The sequence below is a fragment of the Pristis pectinata genome, chromosome 9 (assembly GCF_009764475.1).
Source record: "Pristis pectinata isolate sPriPec2 chromosome 9, sPriPec2.1.pri, whole genome shotgun sequence".
In the NCBI taxonomy this organism is placed as follows: Eukaryota; Metazoa; Chordata; class Chondrichthyes; order Rhinopristiformes; family Pristidae; genus Pristis; species Pristis pectinata.
Window position 1 is genome coordinate 75388196 of NC_067413.1, and position 23081 is coordinate 75411276.

A 23081-nucleotide genomic window follows, 5' to 3' on the forward strand; every position below is an offset into this window, starting at 1 on the left:
TGCTGTACTGTTCTATTGACTTTAACTTCCCCAATATTCACTATTCCTTAGTGCAAGAGGCTTAAATGGGGCAGAATTTCTTAAGTGCATCCAAGAGGATTTCTTGAAACAGTATGTGGATAGTCCAACTAGAGAAGGGACCACACTGAACCTTGTTTTGGGAAATGAGCCTGACCAGGTGACTGGCCTTTCAGTGGGAGAGCATTCTGGAAACAGCAATCAGAACTTCTTAAGTTTTAAGATAGTTATGAATAAGAATAAGTCTGAACTTTGCAATAAAGTACTAGACTGGGGGAGGACAAATTACAACATTCCATAGAAAACAGAGGGTAGTGGTTGATGGGTCTTGTTCTGGCTGGAGGTTTGTGACTAATGGTGTTCCACAGGGATCCGTACTGGGACCTCTGCTGTTTGTGATATATATAAATGACCTGGATGAAAACATAAATGGGAGGGTTAATAAGTGTGCAGTATAAGTATGAAGATTGGTGTTATCGACAGTGTAGAAGTCTGCCAAAGGATACAGCGAGACATAGATCAGTTGCAGATATGGGTGGAGAAATGTTAATGGAAAGACCCTTAACAGTATTGATGTGCAGAGGAATCTTGGGGACCAAGTCCATAGCTCCCTGAAAGTGGCCACACAGGTTGATAGGTGGTAAAGAAGGCATGCGGCATACTTGCCTTTATTCGTCGAGGCAATGAGTTCAAGAGTCAGGTAGTTATGTTGCAGCTTTATAAAGCTCTAGTTAGGCCACATCTGAAGTATTGCATTAAATTCTTGTTGCCCCATTACAGAATGGATGTGGAGGCTTTAGAGAGGGTGCAGAAGACGTTTACCAGGATGCTGCCTGAATTAGAGGGCATGTGCTATAAAGAGAGGTTGGACAAACTTGGATTGTTTTCTCTGGAGCGGTGGAAGCTGAGGGGAGATCTGATGGAGGTTTATAAAATTATGAAAAGGCATAGATTGACAGCCGTTATCTTTTTCCCCAGGGTTGAAATGACTAATACCAGAGGGCATGCATTTAAGATGAGAGGGGACAAGTTCAAAGGAGATGCGTGGGGTAAGGTTTTTTTTACACAGAGAGTAATGGGTGCCTGGAATGCACTGCCGGGGTGGTGGTGGAGGCAAATACAATAGAGGCAGTTAAGAGGCTTTTAGATAGGCATGTGAATGTGCAGGAAATGTAAGGATATGGACATTGTGTCAAGCAGAGGGATTAGTTTAGTTGGGCATTTGATTACTAATTTATTTAGCTTGGCACAAGGTGGGCTGAAGGTCCTGTCCCTGTGCTGTGCCGTTCTAAGTTCTATGACTTGGACGGAAATATAGATGGGTAGGGTTAGTAAGTTTGAAGATGACACAAAGATTGGTGAAGCTGAAGAAAGTTGTCAAAGAATACAGCAGGATATAGACCAGTTACAGATAAGGGCAGAGAAATGGCAGATGTGGAGTTTAATCCAGGCAAGTGTGAAGTGTTACACTTTGGGAGGTCAAATGTAATCTATTAGTACTGATGTACAGAGTGATCTTGGGGTCCAAGTCTATAGCTCCCTGAAAGTGGCCATGCAAGTAGATGGGGTGGTAAAGAAGGCAAATGGCAGACAGGTAGGTATCTGGAATGGGCTGTCAGGGGCAGTGGTGGAAGCAGATACAATAGTTGTGTTTAAGAGGCTTTTTAGATAGACACATGAATACACAGGGAAGAGAGGGATATTAATCACATACAGTCAAAAGAGTTTTAGTTTAATTTTGCATTACGTTCAGCACAGATATCGTGTGCCAGAGGGCCTGTTCCTGTGCTGTACTGTTTTATGTTCTACGTGAAAGCTTTACAGCCTCCTACTGCCAAGTAATGGACAAACTGAAACCGTGCTTGAACATACCAATAAAAAGACAAGGATACCAGTAATTCTACACAGTAACACGAATTCGTATGTACATTACCTTTTTTCTCCCTTGTTGTTGGTAAATACATGATAAAATATGTGATGATCAAAGTAATACTCTTCAAGGTCAAGCAGCAGCAGAGTAAACCTATTTGATATAACAAATAAATATGAATAAACACAGAGCACCAAAAGCAAATTATCTTCCATTTCTAAACAAGATCGTTGTTGAATATATGTTAAAAGGAACAGCCATCAAATTTACTTGATATAGGATCCCCTATGCAAATACTAACCTGTAGCTGTTGATTGCACAATAATACCAGAAAATAAGGGAAGATTAAGGCACTGGGCCCCTCGAGCATTCACGGCCATTCAATATCATGGCTGAACTACCTCAGACGTCAATTCCTCCTCTATGCCAGATCCCCTATAGCCCTCAATCCCCCAATCTTTCAAAAATCTATCTACCTCCACTTTAAATACTCCTAATGATCTAGCCTTCTCAACTCTCTGGGGTAGACAATTCCAGAGATATATGACTTTCTGCAAGAAATATCCATATACCTTGATTTAAAAAAACCAGTCCCTTATTCTTGAAACGATGTCCCCTCATTTGCGACTTGCCCACTGGTGAAAACATCTTCACATTTACCCTCTCATGCCCTCTTTGATGTTTAAATAAGATCACTCTCATTCTTCCAAACTCCAAAGAACACAGATCCAACTTGTTTAGCCTCTTCTGACAGGACAATTCTCTCATCCCAGGAATTAGTCTGGGGAATCTGTGGACTGGCACCAAGCCACTATATCACTTCTTAGGCAATGCAGGCAACATCCCGATTTGGTGCTACCTGCTCGTTCAACAATACTGGAATCCTGACAGCACTGACTATTCTGTTAGCCAGCTTGTTGAATTAGTAGAGTGCTAAAATTGTGACCAGCGACTAAAAGGACAGATATTGCTGAAGTTATGAATGAGGGCCGAAACCATGGAAAAAAGGCCCTCAGTATTCTTATAACCCACTCTCCACCTCGCATTACATTGCTTCATCAACCCACATTCTTTTCAGATTGGACTCACTTCCCTTATCATTCCCACCAATGACCCTGCTAAACAGTATGAACGGTTGCCAACTGTGCCAATGTAGTACCATCCGAAGCCAGGCTTTCTTGGCCCAGGACTGTTTGAGGTCATCTACCAAAGCTGTCAGCAATCCCTTTCACAGAAAGTCAGCAGATTTCCACTTTGTAGGGCTGCTGAAATGTTTTTATATTACTCAAGACATTGATGCAGTTGCTACAAAACATATGTCTCTGATCTAGTAAACAAATCAGGCCTGGTTTCTGTAATTAAGTTAGCACAGTTGGTGTACAAATAAAATCTCTTGTAGAAGTTTCTCTTGTAGAAATGGAAAGATAGATCAGATGAATGCATGCCTGAGGAGCTTGTGTAGGGGGCAGGGATCCAAGTTCTTGGATTGTTGGGACCTCTTCTGGGGGGGGGGGGGGGGGGGGGGGGGGGGGGGGGGGGGGGGGGGGGGGGGGGGGGGGGGGGGGGGGGGGGGGGGGGGGGGGGGGGGGGGGGGGGGGGGGGGGGGGGGGGGCGGGGTGGGGGGGGGGGGGGGGGGGGGGTGACCGGAGTGAGAGAGATGGGTTGCATCTGAACTGGAGAAGGACTAATATCCTGGCTGGGAAATTTGCTAGGGCTACTCAGGAGGGTTTAAAACTAGAGCGGCAGGGGTGTGGGGCCCTGAGCAGTAGAATAGCTGATGAGAAATCGGGATAATACTGTGGCCAATGAGAGCAAATTTAGTTGTCAGGATAGACAGGAGCACAGTAAATAGAGAGACCATTGGTTTAAACTGCATTTATTTCAATGCAAGAGGCTTGACAGGTAAGGCGGATGAACTCAGGCCATGGATTGACGAGAGATATTGAGGCTCTGATTAAGAAAAGGAGGGAGGCATATACTGCATATAAGCAATTTGGAACTAGTGAATCTCTTGATGACTACAAGAAGTGTAGGAGTGTACCTAAGAGAGAAGTTAGGAGAACAAAAAGAGGATAAGAGGAGGATCTGGCAGGCATAGGTATATTAAAAGGGTGGCTACAGAGAGAGTAGGCCCTCTTAATGATCAGCATGGCCATCTGTGTTTGGAACCAAAGGAAATAGGCGAGATTTTTAATGAATATTTCTCTTCAGCTTTTACTGTGGAGAAATCGTTGGAAGCTAAGAAAATGGGGGAAATGAGTGGCATTGCCTTGGACTACATACAAATTTGCAGCAAAAAGGTATTAGAGGCTTTAAAGTGCATTAAGGTGGATAAATCACCAGGCCCTGACCTAGTGCATTTTCAGACCTTGTGGGAAGCTAGAGAAGAAATTGCAGAGGCCCTTGCAGAGATTTTTGCTTCATCTCTGGCCACAGGTGAGGTTCAGGAGGATTGAAGAGTGGCTAATGTGGTACCATTTTTTATAAAGGGTAACAAAAACAAGCCAGGAAACTACAGGCCAGTGAGTCTGACATCGGTGGTGGGTAAATTGCTGGAGGGGATTCTGAAGGACAGGATCTACCAACATTTGGAGAGACAAAGTCTGAATCAGAATGGTCAGCTTTGTGCATGGGAAGTTGTGTCTGACAAATCTCTTGGAGTTCTTTGAAGAGGTAGCTAAGAGGGTAGATGAGGGTAGGGCAATGGATGTTGTCTATATGGACTTTAGTAAGGCCTTTGATAAGGTCCCTCATGGCAGACTAGTCTGGAAGGTTATATCACATGGGCTCCAGGAGTAGATGGTGGACTGAATTCATAATTGACTCAGTGGTAAGAAGGAGAGAGTGATGGTTGAGGGTTGTTTCTTAGACTGGAGGCCTGTGTCTAGTGGTGTGCCACAGGGGTCAGTGCTGGGACCTTTCTTGGTTGTAATTAATTTGAATGTGAACGTACAAGGCAAGTTTGCAGATGACACTAAAATAGCTGGTGTTGTAGATAGTGTAGAAGGTTATGAAAAATTACAGGGAGATCCTGATTAGCTGCGTATATGGGCTGAGGATTGGCAAATGGCTTTCAATCCAGATAAATGTGAGGTACTGCATTTTGGGAGATCAAACCAAGGTAGGACTTGTACAGTGAATGGTCGTGCCCTGGGGAAGGTTATGGAACAGAGCAACCTAGGATTGCAAGTGCATAGTTCACTGAAAGCAGCATCACAGGTAGATAAGGTGGTGAAGGCAGCATTTGGCCCACTGGCCTTCATCAGTCAGAGCATCGAGTATAGGAGTTGGGAAGTTATGTGGCAGTTATGCAAGATGTTGGTGAAGCCGCACTTGGAATATTGTGTACAGTTTTGGTCACCCTGTGAAAGGAAAGATGTTAACTAGATGGAGTGCAGAAAAGATTTACCAGGATGTTGCTTGGACATAGGGGGGGCGGTGGGCTGAGTTACAAGGAGAGGTTGCATAGACTAGGACTTTATTCTCTGGAACACAGGAGATTGAGGGGTGACCTGACAGACGTATGCAAGATCATGATAGGCATAGACAGGGTGAAAGCACACAGTCTCCCCCCCACCCCAAGGAGGGTATGCTAAAAACAAGAGGGCACAGGTTTAAGATCAGAGATGAGAGATTTAAAAGGGACATCAGGGATAGCTGCTTCACGCAAAGGGTGGTGCGTATTTGTAATGAGCTGCCAGGAATAGTGATTGAGGCGGGCAAGTTAGCAACATTTAAAAGCCATCTAGACAAGTACATGGTTAGAAAAGGTTTAGAGGGCAGATGGGACTAGCTCACTGGGTAACACAGTCGGCATGGACGAGTTGGGCCAAAGGGCCTGTTTCCATGTTGTATAAATCTATAAACAATCCTTTGCTGTTCAAGAACAATACAGATGAAGACACATTAAAAAGATTTAATTGACTCATTGATTCCAAACAGGCAAGCTGTGGAATAACTAGAGGACGGAAAGGAAAAAAAAAGCTGTAAGCTTGTTCCTAAAGAAATTAACCTGCAATAATGCAGGGAGAGGCAATAGACTTGTGAACACAGATGGTCAGCAGAGAAGACAAAAAGTGAGAGGGAACAGGAAAGATTACCAGTATATAGCAGTATGTTGGGGTAGGGGAAAGTAGTGGGATAGAAGCCCAGTGGTGATAGATGCAAGCAGATGGGGAGATGATGATGGGCAGATAGAACCAAGTGGGGGAGTTGGGAGAGACAAAAAAAGGGAGAAGAAAATTAGGTGAACAGGTGAGTGTGCAGGGAAGGAGAGCACCAGGGTTGTGGGTTACCTGAAACTGGAAATATTCAATGTTCATACCATTGGGTTATAAGCCACTCAAACAGAATATGAGATATTCTTTTTCCAATGTGCATTTGACAGGTAGTTTGATGTGGGAGTGGGAGGGAGAAGTAAAATGGACAGGTTGGTGTGGGAGTTGGAAGCCAAGCAATGACTAGAAAACTGTTTTGTGCCACCTCAAACTTCTGGTTGCATGTCATTTTAACTCTCCTTCCTACTCCCACACTGACCTGTCTGCCCTCAGCCTTCTCTATTGCTATGGAGGTGGCAAACACAAGTTGGAAGAACAATGTATCATATTCCTCTTGGGTAGTGAACATTGTCTTATATTCCTCTTTGGTAGCTTAAAACTCAATGGTATGAACATTGAATTTTCCACTCTCAGGTAACCCACATCTCCTCCCACACACACTCGACTGTCTACATAGTTTTCTTCTCCCTTTGTTCATCCCGCCCATTCCTTCCCCCCACTTGGTTCCATATGCCCATCATCCCCATCTAGTTCCATCTATTATCTACCAGCCTCTGTTCCATCCTCCTCCCCCACCTGGTTCCATCTATCTCCTACTAGTCTCTATTTCCCCCCTTCCCACTGCTATATACTGGCAATCTTTCCCGTTACCTCTCAGTCCTAGTGCAGGGTCTCAACCCAAAGCACTGACTTGCACCTTTTGCCTCCACAGATGCTGCTTGATCTGCTGAGTACTTCCAGTGTTCTGCTTTTGGTCAGCAGAGGAAATGTGGCTACCAATAACAACTCTGCTGAGAACAACTTAATTTAGGAGAGATGAGAAACTCTTTGATATATTGAATTAAAGAGATGTTATGTTGTGGTAGAATACTGACCAAGAGTTGGGATCTGGGGTTAGTCAAGAAATAGAGGCTAAATGTTTGTCTGTCGTGCAAGAAAATGCTGATCTATGATGTGTATCCTTGGAATTGGATGATACAGATCAAATGTAGCTCTGCTTAATGTATAATAATCGCTGTACGAGTTGTGTTTATCATGCCAGAGCTCTGTATTTGGTGGCTTCTTTTCATATGTTTTTATAAACCGGTGAACAAAGGAACTTAAGCTTCAACTAATTACTGTGGGGTGTGGTAGGTGACTGAACCCCCACACCGACTACACAAGCTGCATTCACTGGGTAGCACTAGGTCACACAATGCTGCAAAGAAGGACAGGCAATAGAATGATTAAATTACTTTTTTCAGCACTATGGCAGAGTTTCATTTACAAATATGGTTTAGAGTATTTTGTGCTTTTACTTTTTCAAAGTGGCTATGTGGACATTATGGGGCTTTTAGCAAAAGGGGAACTGGGTTTGCAATTTTTGGCTAATTTCCCCACAGACAGTGGAGAAAGGGATTTTCTTCCTTTTTCTTCTCAGATTCCCGTTCCAGCTACTTGCACTAGCTATTAAGTAAGTACCATTCGTGAATGATTCCAGAGTTGCGCAGCATGCAGCAGACTACCATGAACCTTGATGTATGTTCAGCTGAGTACTGTATGGTTCCAAACAGCACAAGCATTGTTTTCAACATGTGCAGGCTGAGCATATATGCAGCAACTGTACACTAGACTCTTTGACAGAAAGACCACATCCACCCTTTGGTTTGCCACGGTGATCAGAATAACATTGATGCAATGACAGCATAAAGGCATCATGATTGTTACCTGGATACCTACAAGATCTGCTGACTATGGTCAAACACCAGCTGATACTGAGGAAATCGCTGTTTTTGGTTATAGTTTAAGTTAGGTCATTTACAACATGATGAAAGTGGTTTAGGGCAGGTTATTCATCTAGACCACATCAGTACTGTACCCACCAGGAAGAATTCTGACAGTGCTGTGCTATGCAGGGATATGATTGTCTACATGTGGGTTCCGCACTTGCCTAGTCTGCTTAAATTCAAAAGGCAGCCTTTCACAGACTATTGTACACACATGATGAACACATCCTCGAAAAATGGGATGCAACTGTTCTACATGGACATTAGTAGTCCAATCCAAATTAATGGGTTGGGAATAGAAAACTTCCTGGTCAACTCAAGTCAGGCAAGACTGCTCCTGTCTTGTTTGTGTATTCTATTGAGCCTCTTGCTGAATCCATCAGGCAGGAACTGGGAATAAAAGGGATAATGATCCTAGGCAGCAGGGCAGTCAGATCTAAAACATCCACATACATTATTGTTCTTCTCAGATCCATTGTTGATAATGCAACTGTAGGAAGATAGAACTGCCCTCAGGGCCAGAGTCAATCACAGCAAAAGAACTGGTCAAACCAATCCTTTGTTCCTTTTATCATCAGGACCAATTACCTGTTGGGAATATGGTTCAGAGGAGCCAGGGTATGGAGTATAAAAATGGCTGGAGCTAATCACCAAAGTGAAACAGACACTGGAAACATTCTCGAGCAGTGAATTTGGTTGGAACTGTGAATGACGACGATGCAATGTTCTTTATTGTATAAATATATACTTCATGAATAAAAAAAATTTTGGTAAGAAAGAGGATCAAATATAGTTGACAATTCAGAGTACATCCCTGGAAACAGTCCATAGAATCCATGTCACACAGATGTGTGGGGTGAACCTCAACAAAACCACTGCATCCCCTGCATTGGAAAAGGAGATGGATGATGATTACATTCACACAGTACCTGGCAATGAGTCTCTGCTGTAACTGGCAATTGGTTTTATTATTGTCACATGTACTGAGATACAGTGAAAGCTTGTTTGCATGCCATCCAGCCAGATCATTCCATACACAAGTACATGAGGTAGTACCAAAAGGAAAAAAAAATGCAGAATATAGAGTTATTGTTACAGAGAAAATACAATGCAGGTAGATAAATAAAGTGCAAGGGCCATGACAAGGTAGATTGGGAGATCAAGAGTGCACCTTTCTTGCGTAAGTGGTCTGTTCAAGAATCTTAGAACAGCAGAGTAGAAGCTGTTCTTGAGCCTGGTAGTATGCATTCTCAAGCTCTTGTATCTTCCGCTCAATGGGAAGGGGGAGAACAGAGAATGACCAAGGTGGGAGGGGTGCTTGATTAGGTTGGCTGCTTTCCTGAGGCAGTGGGAAGTGTAGACAGAGTCAACGGAGGGGATGTTGGTTTTCATGATACACTGGGTTACATTCACAAATCTCTGCAATTTCTCATGATTTTGAGCAGACCAAATGCCATACAAGCTATGATGCATCCAGATAGGATACTTTCTATGGTGCATCTGTAAAAACTGGTGAGGGTCATTCAGGGCATGGAAAACTTCCTTAGCCTTCTGAGGAAGTAAAGGTGTTGATGTGCTTGGACAGCATACACAGGACCAGGACAAATTGTTGCTGATATTTACACCTAGGAACTTGCAGCTCTTAACTATTTCCATCTCAGCACCATTCATAAAGATAGGGGCATGTACTCCACCCAGCTTCCTCAATTCAATGGCCAGCTCTTGTTTTGCTGACAATGGGGGAAAGGTTGTTATCTTGACACCATGCCACTAGGCTCTCTATCTCCTTCCTGTACTCCGTCTCATCATTGTTTGAGATCCAGCCCACTATGGTGGTGTCATCTGCAAATTTGTAAATGGAGTTAGAGCAGAATCTGGCCACACAGCAATGAGTGTATAGGGAGTAAAGTAAGAGGCAGAGGACCCTGATGGGCAGAGTTTTACTCACCACCAACCAAGGTCTAGGTGGCCGTTCAAAAATTCTGGTGGTGAGGCATTTTGCCAAATGACTCTTGATGGTTTCCTTGGGGAACCATCCAATAGTATCCACCAGCTCTTTTTTTCCTTCAGTGTATCAAGGACACTCCATGCAGACCACCGACTGATTAACTTGTCATCAAAAGTGTTGTTCTGCACAAACCTTTGAGGGACAGATGTCAAGACATGGTCTACATGAAAGGAAAGTTCCACAGTAACATGGCCAAGAATTATAAGCCTGAAGTTTGGGGAAATTTTTAGAAATTGGCAAAGGATGCATAAAATAGTGAAAACAAAATTAACATTTCTTGCTCATGTATTCTTATAAAAATCGTGAGCTTCTACAAGTATGCCAGAAAATAAACAAACTTCTCAGACCAAGACAGGAAGAATAGAGAAATGAAATGTCCAAGGTGGTACAGAAATATTTTGTATTTGTCTTTGGAGTTAGATTTCATGAATCCAAGTAACTTAAAAGGAACAAGGAGCAACAAACAATCTGCTGGAGGAAGCCAGCAGGTTGAACTGAGAACAAGGACTGGAGACATTAAAGGGTCTAAAAGGCAAAAAAAACCCTCAAGTGCTAAAGCTCTAGAGAGAAATGCATTTGTTATAATTGTTCAAAAATTTCAGTATCCTGCAATGGCCCAGCTGCATTGTAACATGGCAGGCATATCAATGTTAATCAAGGAAAGATGGAGGCAGAAGACAGGGAATCATGGGCCAGTTAGTCTGACATCAGAAAAATGCTCTGTAATTGAGCAAGGTTTTGGCAATGATGACATCTGGAGAACTATACACATTTTATCTGTTTTTTAGACGATACATGAAAGTTCACTAGATGGGTTCCATGATGAAAGGGCTGTTCTCCGAGGGACAATCAGGTTTAATTGGCCCAAACTGTCAAGCTTAGATGAGAGAAGATATCATTGAAATATAATACTCTGAGAGGCCTTGATGAGGTAGATGCTGAGAAGCTGTTTCCTTCAGCTGGAGTTTCTAGAAATAAGTTGAGTAATGGTGGTGCAGTCTTTAGAGAAGCAGCTGGCCATTTAGAGCTCAGATGAGGAGAACTTCTTTCATGTGGGGTTGTGAATCACTGGAATTCTTTACTCCAGAAAGCCATGAATGCCAAGTTACTGAGTATATTCAATGTGAGATCAATAGCATTTGGACCCTGGAGGATGTGGGGATTAGCACCCAGGTAGAATTCAGATCATAGTTCAACCATTACACTCGTCAATGACAGAGCATGGAAAGTTGGGTGCAAATAAGTTAACTTCAGTCTTACAGCAACATTACTTATGGATTTCATCAATCATGAGCACTGTTCTCACATCACTCACATTGAAACCCGACTTTTGACTGAATAACATCACTAGGCCAAAAAAAAACACAGCACACATTTCCTGTGTTCACATTTTTGATCTGCATTAAATTATACCCAACATTTTAGGTACATCCAGATCCTAAGCTAATTTTTTTGATGTCTATTAATGAGAACTGAATTTTCCATGTCCTTTCCAATCACTTCAGAATCTAATACATTCCATCAAAAACAAAGGCTTTTCTAAACAAAAATCATAATATGCATATTGAGCTGAACAGGACAGATGCCTCAATCCTTATTTTCATTGCAATAAGACTGAGAGGTGTTAAAGAGTTCCTTTAGCCCAACTATTTGCAATTTTCATTTGTTTTACAATGGCCTCATATGCTAATGTGGTGACGCACTATCCGCGCAAGCGAACCGGCTCAGCGGTCGGGGCGTGCATCGTCGGAGCGGTGAGGCCCAAGATGGCGCTGGGCCTTAGTCTTCTGAGTGACAGGGGAGGACCCGCGCGTGCAAGAAGTTTTGATGACGTAGCGTGTACGTCATTTCCGTTTTCGGAGGGCGGGAACCGCGCCGCTTAAAAGGCTCACGCAAGGTGGGTAAATAAATCAATCAATCAGTCTTGTTCTACAGCTTGCAGGCTCGTGTCTTTATTCTCACATCGCAGTAGCAACCGCTATATTGGTGACCCTGACGGTCCAAACGGATTTTGGACCCACACAATGACCGACAATGCAGCAGCCAACGCGGTAGCACTCAAACTGCCCACCTTTTGGACGCTTCGGCCCCGCGTGTGGTTCAACCAGGCCGAAGCCCCGTTCCAACTGTGGCAGATCATCTCCGACTCCACACGGTACTACCACGTGGTCAGCTCCCTGGACCAGGAGACAGCCGCCCAGGTCGGAGACTTCATCCGGTCTCCTCTGGAGGAAGATAAGTACCTGGCTTTCAAGGCCCTTCTCATTCAGACCTTCGGCCTCTCCCGTCGTGAGCGCACCGCCCGCCTGCTTCACCTCAACGGCCTGGGGGACAGATCTCCATTGGCCCTGATGAATGAGATGCTGGTCTTGACTGAGGGACACAAGCCCTGCCTGATGTTCAAGCAGGCCTTCCTCGAACAGCTGCCTGACAACATTCACCTGCTGTTGGCCAACGCCGACTTCAGCAACCCATGTGAGGTAGCTGCCCGGGCAGATGTCCTGTGGAGGGCCAAACGCAAGAGCGGTTCGTCCGTCGGCCAAATCGCCAGACCGCGTGCCCAACACCTACCCAAACCAGTCCCAGCAGCCGAGCGACCACACCCCAGAAACAGAGACGACGACACTGACGATCAGCTGTGTTTCTACCATCAGAGGTGGGGCACGGAGGCCCGTCGATGCCGCCCACCCTGCAAGTTTCAGGGAAACGCCAGGGCCAGTCGCCACTGATGGCTATGGCAGCTGGCCACCAACACAGCCTCCTATTCGTTTGGGACAAGCAGTCTGGACGTCGTTTCCTTGTCGATACTGGAGCAGAGGTCAGTGTTCTACCTCCAACCGGCCGCGACACTCGCAGCAGGCAACAGGGACCCACCCTCAAAGCCGCAAACGATACGAACTTTCGGTACCCGTACAATCCAATTACAATTTGATGACAGCCATTTTACCTGGAACTTTACCCTTGCCGCTGTCGCCCAGCCACTCCTGGGAGCCAACTTCCTCCGGGCCCACAACCTGTTAGTCCACCTACGAGGGAAACGACTAGTGCACTCCAGAACCTTCCAAACTTACTCTCTCGGAGAAGCCAGTCGACCAGCCCCACACCTGGACTCAGTTTCCCTGTCTGGCAACGAGTTCACCAAGCTCCTAGCCGAGTTCCCATCAGTTCTGGCACCTCAGTTCACAAATTTGATGCCCAAGCACGGGGTGCGGCACCACATCACTACAACAGGGCCACCCCTTCACGCCCAAGCACGATGACTACCTCCGGACAAGCTCCGCCTGGCGAAGGAGGAGTTCCGCCACATGGAGGAGCTGGGGATCGTTCGCAGGTCAGACAGCCCCTGGGCCTCCCCCCTGCACATGGTCCCCAAAGCCACCAGCAGGGGGAGGCCCTGCGGCGACTACCACAGGCTGAACGACGCCACCACCCCAGACCGCTACCCCGTCCCTCATATCCAGGACCTCGCGGCAAACCTACACGGGGCCCACACTTCTCCAAGGTGGACCTCGTCCAGGGATACCACCAAATCCCAGTCCACCCTGACGATGTCCCCAAAACTGCGCTCATCACTCCGTTCAGCCTCTTAGAATTCCTTCGAATGCCGTTCGGCCTTAAGAACGCTGCGCAGACCTTCCAGCGGCTGATGGACACGGTAGGCCGCGACCTGGACTTCATGTTCATTTATTTAGATGACATCCTCATCGCCAGCCGTAACCACCAAGAACACCTTTCCCACCTCCACCAACTGTACTCCTGCCTCAGTGATTTCGGCCTATCAACCCAGCCAAGTGCCAATTCGGCCTCGACTCTATTGATTTTCTCGGCCACAGAATCACCAGCGAGGGAGCAACACCCCTACCCGCCAAGGTAGACGCTATCCACCATTTTGCCTGTCCCAACACGGTCAAAGGCCTGCAGGAGTTCGTTGGGATGGTCAACTTTTACCATTGTTTCATTCCTGCAGCAGCCTGTATCATGCGCCCTTTGTTTTCGCTGATGTCTGGCAAGGGCATCGCCTGGAACGATGAGGCCGTGGTTGCCTTCGTTAAGGCCAAAGAAGCCCTAGCAGACGCCGCGATGCTGGTACACCCCAGGACAGACATCCCAACTGCCCTCACGGTGGATGCATCTAACACCGCAGTCAGTGGGGTACTGGAACAACTGATCGAAGGCCATTGGCAACCCTTGGCATTTTTCAGCAGGCACCTTAGGCCACGCGAACTTAAATACAGTGCCTTTGATCGAGAACTACTAGCGCTGTACCTGGCGATCCTGCATTTCCGGTACTTTTTAGAAGGCAGGCCTTTCACCGCTTTCACTGACCACAAGCCGTCATCTTTCACCTTCTTTAAGGTCTCCGATCCCTGGTCAGCCCGCCAGCAGCAACATTTGTCCTACATTTCCGAGTTCACAACAGACATCCAACATGTCTCCGGAAAGGACAATGTCGTTGCTGACGCGCTTTCCAGACCGACCATCCACAGCCTGTCCCTGGGTGTAGACTACGCAGCCCTGGCTGATGCACAGCAAGCTGACGACAAGCTGCCTAGCTACAGAACCACAGTCTCAGGCCTGCAGCTTCAAGATTTTGTAGTTGGCCCAGGTCAACGGACCCTCCTGTGCGACGTCGCAACAGGTCAGCCCGGCCCTATAGTTCCTGCAGCCTGGCGGAAACACGATTTCGACTCTGTACACGGGTTGGTGCACCCGTCCATCAGATCGACTGTCCGACTAGTCGCCAGCAAGTTCGTCTGGCACAGCCTGCACAAACAGGTCAGTGAGTGGACCAAGACAGTCAGCACTGCCAGACATCAAAAATCCAACAACACACCAAGGTCCCGCCACAGCAGTTCAAGCCTACCCGTAGAAGGTTCCACCACATTCACGTCGACCTCATTGGTCCCCTGCCTGTTTCAAGAGGAGCGTGGTACCTCCTTACCACCGTGGACCGGTTCACGAGGTGGCCAGAGGCAACCCCTCTCTCAGACATCATGACCGATTCCTGCGCCCGGGCGCTGCTCACAACTTGGGTCTCACGCTTTGGTGTGCCGGCCCACATCACTTCAGACAGAGGCACCCAGTTTACCTCCAGCCTATGGTTTGCACTAGCGAACATGCTAGGAATGCAGCTGCACACCACCATGGCCTACCACCCTCAGTCAAACGGGTTGGTAGAACATTTCCACCACCACCTGAAATCAGCCCTGATGGCCTGCCTGAAAGGTCCTAACTGGGTCGACAAACTTCCTTGGGTCCTGCTCGGCATACGCACTGCCCCCAAGGAGGATCTCCATGCTTCATCAGCTGAACTCATGTACGGTGCCCCCCTGGTCATCCCAGGGGAGTTCATACCCACCCTTAGGGGTTAAGAAAAACAACCCGCGGCAGTCCTAGGAAGACTGCGCGAGAGGCTTGGCAGCTTGGCACCGATTCCCACTTCGCGACATGGTCAGTCCCCATCCTGTGTACCCAAGGAACTATGAGACTAAGTTCATTTTCATTCGTAGGGGCACACCACGGGCACCGTTGCAATGATCATACGAGGGGCCATTCTGGGTTGTCAGAAATAATGGGTCCACCTTTATTTTGGACATTGGGGGCAAGGAAGAAGTCTTCACAATGGACTGCCTGAAACTGGCCCATTTAGACCTAAAACAACCGGTTGAGGTCCCAGCACCGCGACGCAGAGGCCGACCATCCAAGCAATGGCTAGCACAGCCTGAGAACTTTGGGGACCGTATCGCCGGTTCTGGGACGGGGGGTTGTGTGGCGACTCACCGTCCGCGCAAGCGAACCGGCTTAGCGGTCGGGCCATGTGTTGGAGCGGCGAGGCCCAAGATGGCGCTGGGCCTTCGTCTTCCCCGAGCGACGGGGGAGAACCCGCGCGTGCGAAAAGTTTTGATGACGTAGTGCGTACGTCATTTCCGTTTTCGGAGAGCGGGAACTGCGCCGTTTAAAAGGCCCGCACAAGGCGGGTAAATAAATCAGTCTTGTTCTACAGGTTGCAGACTCGTGTCTTTATTCTCGCATTGCGGTAGCAGCCGCTACACTAATAAGATTTTCAAGAAATGACTGTGCTGGTTGCAGTTGACAAGATCAGCATGTAAACCAGATTGAATTCTGACACGAGATCAAGGAAATTATGGCTAAATGCTTCCCTCCACTCAAAAATGTGCATTGTGGTCAATTCTCAAACAAATTTGTGTAGGAACATACTATATGGTATCATGGCCATTACCAACTTTAATTTTTACCAACTCTAAATGTAACTGGACCAAAAAGCTGCATTAATCCTTTCCTTTGATGGTAAACCTTAGCATGAACCATTCTAAAAATAACAGGCTATTGATCATGAAAGGTATATAGGTGCAAGTCTCTTAATATGCAAGTTTTGATGCAATTCTGATAGACTTTCTAGCAGTAAAATATCTGGTACTTCCTGATGCATTTCTTCAGCAACCAAACTACTATCATTCCTACATGCCAGAATACGAGGCTAACTGTCTTATTCCATCCATCTCTCTCATTATCAATTGCTCTCTTACTTAACATCGAGAGAACCAGATGCAAGAGGCCAGATATGGTATTTTGGAGCAAGAGCAGGCAAACTAAGAGATGGCCACTGAACACTGGGAATTCCACACTAACAGTATTGTGATAGTAACTTCATGGACCCATTTAATCATGAGAAGTTTGCCTGGCTCACAGTTAATTCATCCCGTTTGTCATCCACTCTCCCCCCTGCCACCCGATTTATTTACTACCTACATTTGATTTCTTCTCTTTTCAATTATTCATTTGCATTTTTGTTACGTTTTCAGCATCCTCTTAAGCACATTCCACTCTTCTTGCAAAATCATAAATATTACTGCTTACCAAATTTACCTTTTACTTTCACAAAAAATGGAGTTAATGCGTTAGAGGTGATTACTGACCCTGGTGAGAGAAAAATTAAAGATCAGCGATAGAAAGGGGGAAAGCAGCATGTGCAAATAAGCAAAACTGTAAGAACTTCAATTTACAGGAAGTTGAATTCAAAAGTACAATGTGGAAGAATACTGATAAAAGTAACAGCATCTCCCTAGAAACAAGGTTGAGGCCATTAGACCAAGACAGTGTGGCATCCTGGCTGGATAAAAGTCAAAGGACAGCACAGTAGCACAGCTCCTGCCTTGTAACTCCAGTGATCCAAGTTGAATCCTGACTCTGGGTGCTGTCCGTGTGGAATTTGCATGTTCTCCCCATGACCACATGGGTTTCCTCCCTTATCCTAAAGATACGAGGATTGGTAGTTTAATTTGCCACAATGCAGATGAGTGATAGAATCTAGTGATGATGGGAATGTTGGGAGAATAAAATGGGTCAGGGTATAATGGGTGCTCAATGGTTGGCATAGACTCTGTGTGCCAAAGGGCCTGTTTCCATGCTACATCTATGACTCTAAAGTTCAAAATGAAAGCAACAAGAAAGAAATCAGTCATGAGAGTTTAAAGTCTATGTGTTTAGTTTGAATTCATTTTTACTACTGGCTTAGCCTAAGCCTGGGTATGAATTTATAACTTAAGCTACAAGGGAGTGAGTGTACATTCCCAGGTAGGAATGGATCAAAAGCAACATTTCACCAAGGAACCACTGGAGCTTATCCAGAACTGAGTGAGAAGCCAGATTTCATCAGACTGGTCTTGCATGCCAAATGCTTGGGGTACTGGCCTAGCAGCCAGCATGAGATGGAATGGGTCAGAGAAAGAAGCAAAGGTCTAGTATGAAGCAAATCAGGCAAGGTCTTCTACGTCTGGAATCCAGGTCAATGAATATGGCAGACATCAGGCTCACGTTGTTGCTTTACTGTAGTACTCAAAAGTATTGCAGTTTGCCTGCCTTAAAGCTTAAGCAGATCATGCAGTTGGAATGTATACAGCTGATTGCTCTGACCGGCAATGACCCAAGAAAGGAGAGATCACTCACCGGAAAAACTCAAAAGGGCACTGATAATTGTGGAACTCATTTAAACAGTCTTCTTCTGAGGCAGCCCTCGATTCAATGAGAGGCACAAGTGCAACGGTCAGAATGGCCTGCTGTTGCGCCATATGATTTTAAATGTTGAAAAAGATAGATTAAGCTCCTTTACAAGTTACGTGACTATAGACAATTAGACATTGAGAACCACAATTGTATTGGCGACCCTCACGTTACCGGGGGGGGGGGGGGGGGGGGGGGTTGCTTTCCTACAAAATGGTCCATGTCACAATTTTCCATAACACAAAGCTTCATTATCTGTACATGCATCAATAAACACAAGTTGAAAAAAAAATGTTGTGGTTATTTTTCTGTCTCATGTAAATTCCATGAGAACAAATTTTGTTTCATATCTCAATTTTTTGGGTAGTGATTTGTTAACTCTAAGGGTGAATTTCTGATAGCTGAACAGCTGTAACATGGGGGTTGCCTATATGATATATTTCTATGGAGAAAATCAATGGAGCAAGATGCAGCTTCGGTAAAGTGTACACATCCTAAAAAATAACATGGCTTCAAAACTACGTAGTGGAATGCAATTTAGAAATGGTTCTAACTAACTACCTTGGAACTTGAATTATGTTTCTTATTCCTTCACATTGACAAATATTTTCAAGACATTCCATAAACTGGGTTCCCCAAAAGGAGGCTATTAAGAGGAATTTTATCTGATAGTATCGTGTGCATTCAGCAATACATAGCACCTGCCCAAAAACATGATTTACAGTCTCATTCTTAGCACAAAGTAATATGGAGATGACAGTATATTTAACTATACTGTCTATTTTACAATGTACTATTTGTCTGGTTTCCAATAGTTTTGCTTCTCAACTTCAAATTATTTCTTATGACACTATGCTGCAAATCACAAGTAATATCATAGCTTCCCAAAGAACTTGATATAACTGCAACACTGCCTACGATATAGTTTATGTTCCGCAGCCATATTTTACAGCACTGTTGAAAAAATGCCAAAGGGAAATTGAAATCCCTGACAGGCTCTCTCACTTTTGTTTTTAATGCATTTAAAACAAAACGCAAAAATGTAAGTACATACTGATGGATACAGATTGAAAAAAATAAAAACTATTCACAACTACATAGTTCCAGTGGACATGCATGGATAAAATTCACACTAGGCCAGTGAATAACAAAAACATATTTATAAAGTACCTTTAAGACAGCAAAACAATCCATTGATCAATCAAAACAATGACACAAAAATTGACACTGAGCCACACAAGAAGATATTAGGATAGTCAATTAGGAGTTTAGTGAAAAAACTATGTCCTGACAAACATCATAACAAAGAAATATAAAAGGGGAAGAAGGAGCAGGGTTAGAAAGTGAATTCTGGATCTGAGGATCATGGCAGATAAAGGCACAGCTGTCAATGGTGGAACAACTAAATCTGGGTATGATAGGCCAAAGTTGGAAAAATGAATATTTTGGAGAGGGACAGAGACCTGGAGGTTACAGAACTTAAAACAATGGTGAGAGTTTTAAAGACAATTCATTTTTAACCAGGCCAGCAAAAACTTTCAGTTAAATAGCACATTCAACATCCAAAAAATGTGCTAAAGTTGTATCCTGAAATCTCCACACTAATCTTGACACCAAACAGCAAAAGCTTGGGTGATATAGGTGTGCTTTAAGGAATAAAGAGGCAGAGAATTTTGACAGTGACTAAATTTGAGGAATGAGCTACAGGCTTGAACTACAGGAGCACAAATACCTTGATGGGTTGTAGTGGTGGAAGAGACTACAGAAGAGGGATGAAAGGCAGATGGAGTGGATCTTGGTATTTGAAATCAAGGATGAGCATTTTAAAATCAGAGAGCCAGTTTAAAATCAGGGGTTCTGCCCTGGACAAAGAAATCCATTGCAGGCAATTCTCTGGCTAGTACTCCAAAGATAAAAACAAAATAAAACACGCAAATGCAGCATATTCAGCTGGACTACATGGATAACTGCTGGAAGATGCAATATGGTCAAAGACTAGAAGGAGAAGAGAAAGATAACTTTTACCATAATCAATTTCCATGAATGACCTTGATAACAGCCACTTCATTCAATGCCTTATCCAAATTCAACATTTGATATTCCACAATAATTGTCTTTTTAACAGCGCTTCACAGGTCTATAGTTTCCACACTGAGGAAAAAGGAGATGTAAAGTTGAGTGAAAGCAAAAGCGAGACTGAGATCAAATTGGCTCAGGTTCAGGGTAACTACCAAAATAGCCTTGCACCTGGATGCAGAACAAATCAAGTTCATAATGGCATGGGGTCGCAAAAGATATACTGCCTGCCTCACTAAATGAAGACCTGCAAAGTAAAAGCTGCAATTCAATACTCGGATTCTGATTACAAATAATTCTTGGTTGGATATCAACCAGGTACTATTGAATTACAATCTTACAGCTTGCACCTATTTGTTTGAAGAAACAGTTTGAAACAGCTTTCTCCGTTCCTAAATATATACAAACACTAAATGACAAAATGAAAATCAAAACTGCAGACACTGAAAATCAAAAGAGAAACATAAAACTCTGGAAACACCCAGCAAGTTGAACAGTATCTGTGGAAAGAGAAACAGATCAATGACCTGCAGCTTTGACTTCATTTCTCTTTCCATAGATGCTGCCAGACCAGCTGAGTGTTTTCAGCATTTTCTGGTTGTCTACTAAATGGCAGCAGTTACCTTCTCCAACTTGGCAAACCTGTTATTCAACAGAGAACAGTAACAATGAGCTTTAGAAAATTATTTAACCACAGGGTAACAACAAACCCATCCTCAGCAATGGAATGCACTTTAAGAATTTATTGGATAGCAATGAAGAGCAATTTGATGATTTTCTGTTTCTAACTCTGAATATAACCCAGGTCACCCCTTCAGCTGAGACCAGGGTAGCAAGGGAAACCAAGACCAAGCTGAGCCTGTGTCAGCTGGTAGGAGAACTAGCTCATGGGATATATCTGCTGTTTCTTCCTCACCAACCTGTTGTGGATGCTTCATCATGAGAGTATTCAGAAAAATAACCATCACATAGTCTTTATGGGGACTAAATCCTAGAAACAAACTTGTATTACTATTTCAGTAAGGTGGCTAAATGGGATCGTTGCAGAAAAAGATCCTGCAGATGAAAACCAGACACTCAAGAAGACATGACGGCTTATCAGCAGCAGCAAAGCTGCACTCCACCACAATCTGCACCCTTGTGGGCCAGCAGAGCATTCACTCTAACCCCAGCAACAAACCAGACTACCAGCTCCTTGGACCATGTCCCATTCCACAGTCTTGTGCAAAGAAATCTGAGCAGATGTTCTGATACAGTATTGTGCCCTGCACTATCAGAGGCAGACAAGATGTTAAGACAAGGTACCATCTGCTCTCTTAGGTAGATGTAAAAGATTCATGGTGCAGAGAAATCTACCTGGTGCCCTGGTCAATACTTTCCAACACCCCCTCCCCAAAAACATCACAACCAGATCACCACATCATTAACTCATTGCTTTGTGCAGATTGGCCCCATTTCCTACATTACAGCGATAAGAATTCAAAAATACTTCACTGGCTGTAAAATACTTTGTTCTGAAAGGGATGTTCAAGATGCAAAAAAAATACAAATCCCTCTTTCACTGAACTGCAGAAAATCATGCCAGGAAAAGCACCAGAAATGAGATTTTGAATCAATGAAGCTGCAACTACTTTTTAGACAGTCCCACGATATCGAGAATGACTTGCTGCCACTCCTGTATTGTGGGTTCTCAAGTGGCTAATGTAGGAATGCAGACTCTTCTCCAGGTAGGGCAGCAGATGCCTGTTGGGTGCGTAATTTATAAGATGATCCTTCAATCTTTACCTCTGTTGTTTGGGAATCTCTTCCCATGGCAGAATCAGAATAGAGTGATTGTTTCGGGAGTCTGGTGCCAACATGTGGCCTGCACAATGTAGCTGACTGTGTGTAATCGTGGCCTCAGTGCTGGATGATCTTGACCTGTGAGAGGTCTTGATTATGCCTTCAATGAATTTGGAGCACTTTGTAGACATAGCACTGGTGACATTTTTTTCCATTCCTAGTTGTAAGTAGTCCATGCCTCAGATGCAAAGAGGAGGGCAGGATCACTGCTGCCTAGTAAACAATCAGCTTGTGCCAGGTCTGAGGTCTCGAACTTCAAGTGCCCTTTTCCTCAACTGACCAAAGGCTGTGCTGACACAATGAAGTAGTGGTGAATTTCATCTTCAATGTCTGCCTTCATCAAGAAGTGGAGCCTGAGAAAGGGATGCAGTCCATGTTTTACAGGGTCTCATTATGAATCTTTAATGTTGGAGGGCAGTGTGGTGCAGTGGGTGCAGGTTGGTTGAGGAACTTGGTCTTACAAATGTTGAGTGCAAGGCCAATCCTCTCATATGCTTCTGTGAAAGAACTCAAAGTTTGGAGCACAGCCTGAGAGTGAGCAAACACAAGTGCATACTGCAGCTTGATTACCGACATCTAAGTTAGCTTGGTTCTAGAGTGCAGTTAACAGCTTCCCATTGGTTCTGATGATTAACTCCACTGACACGAGAAATTTGTTGGCAGCGAGGTGCAACTTTGTGAGAAAGTCTGAGAAAGGGTTGACACCATGATGTAGACTTGTTTGATGTAGAGCAATCTTCACTGAGATTGGTTCTGCAGTATACCCATTGATTAATATCAGGGCTTGCATGTTACCATGGAACAAACATAAGATGGGGATGGATTTCTGTGGGCAACCAAATTTGAAAAGGACTTTTCATAGCCACTGATGGAGTTAGTGAGGTTGAAAAAGACTATTTTCCTTGAAGTTGTTGCTGAATGAAGATCACATCCCCCTGCCTCTAAATGGACAGAATCTATTTGGGGAGCAGCTCTTTGGTCACTGGGTAGAGGCAGTTGAGGAGGACCGTGCAGTAACCTATAATGATGGCATGCGGCAGGGAGACCCCTCAGTAGCTGAGATGACAGACTTGCCTATCCTTGGTGGTGATCCTCACTCCATGAAGACTGCACTTCTCTTCCAGTTTGTTCCTCCAAGAGATGTACTCAGCCTTGTTCTTAACCTGGCCATCTCCTACCCATCATGTCTCACTCAGTACAAT

The 23081-nt window shown here is 44.7% G+C and overlaps 1 protein-coding gene across 2 annotated transcripts in view; it reads right to left on the minus strand.

Moving 5' to 3' along the window:
- Positions 1 to 23081, minus strand: part of nsmaf (neutral sphingomyelinase (N-SMase) activation associated factor) — a 96928-nt gene that overhangs the window by 68324 nt on the left and 5523 nt on the right. For both annotated transcript variants that reach the window (XM_052023748.1, XM_052023749.1), the window contains exon 2: positions 1952 to 2041. In XM_052023748.1, coding sequence (XP_051879708.1) covers positions 1952 to 2041 — 90 coding nt within the window. The remainder of the gene's footprint in view (positions 1 to 1951; positions 2042 to 23081) is intronic.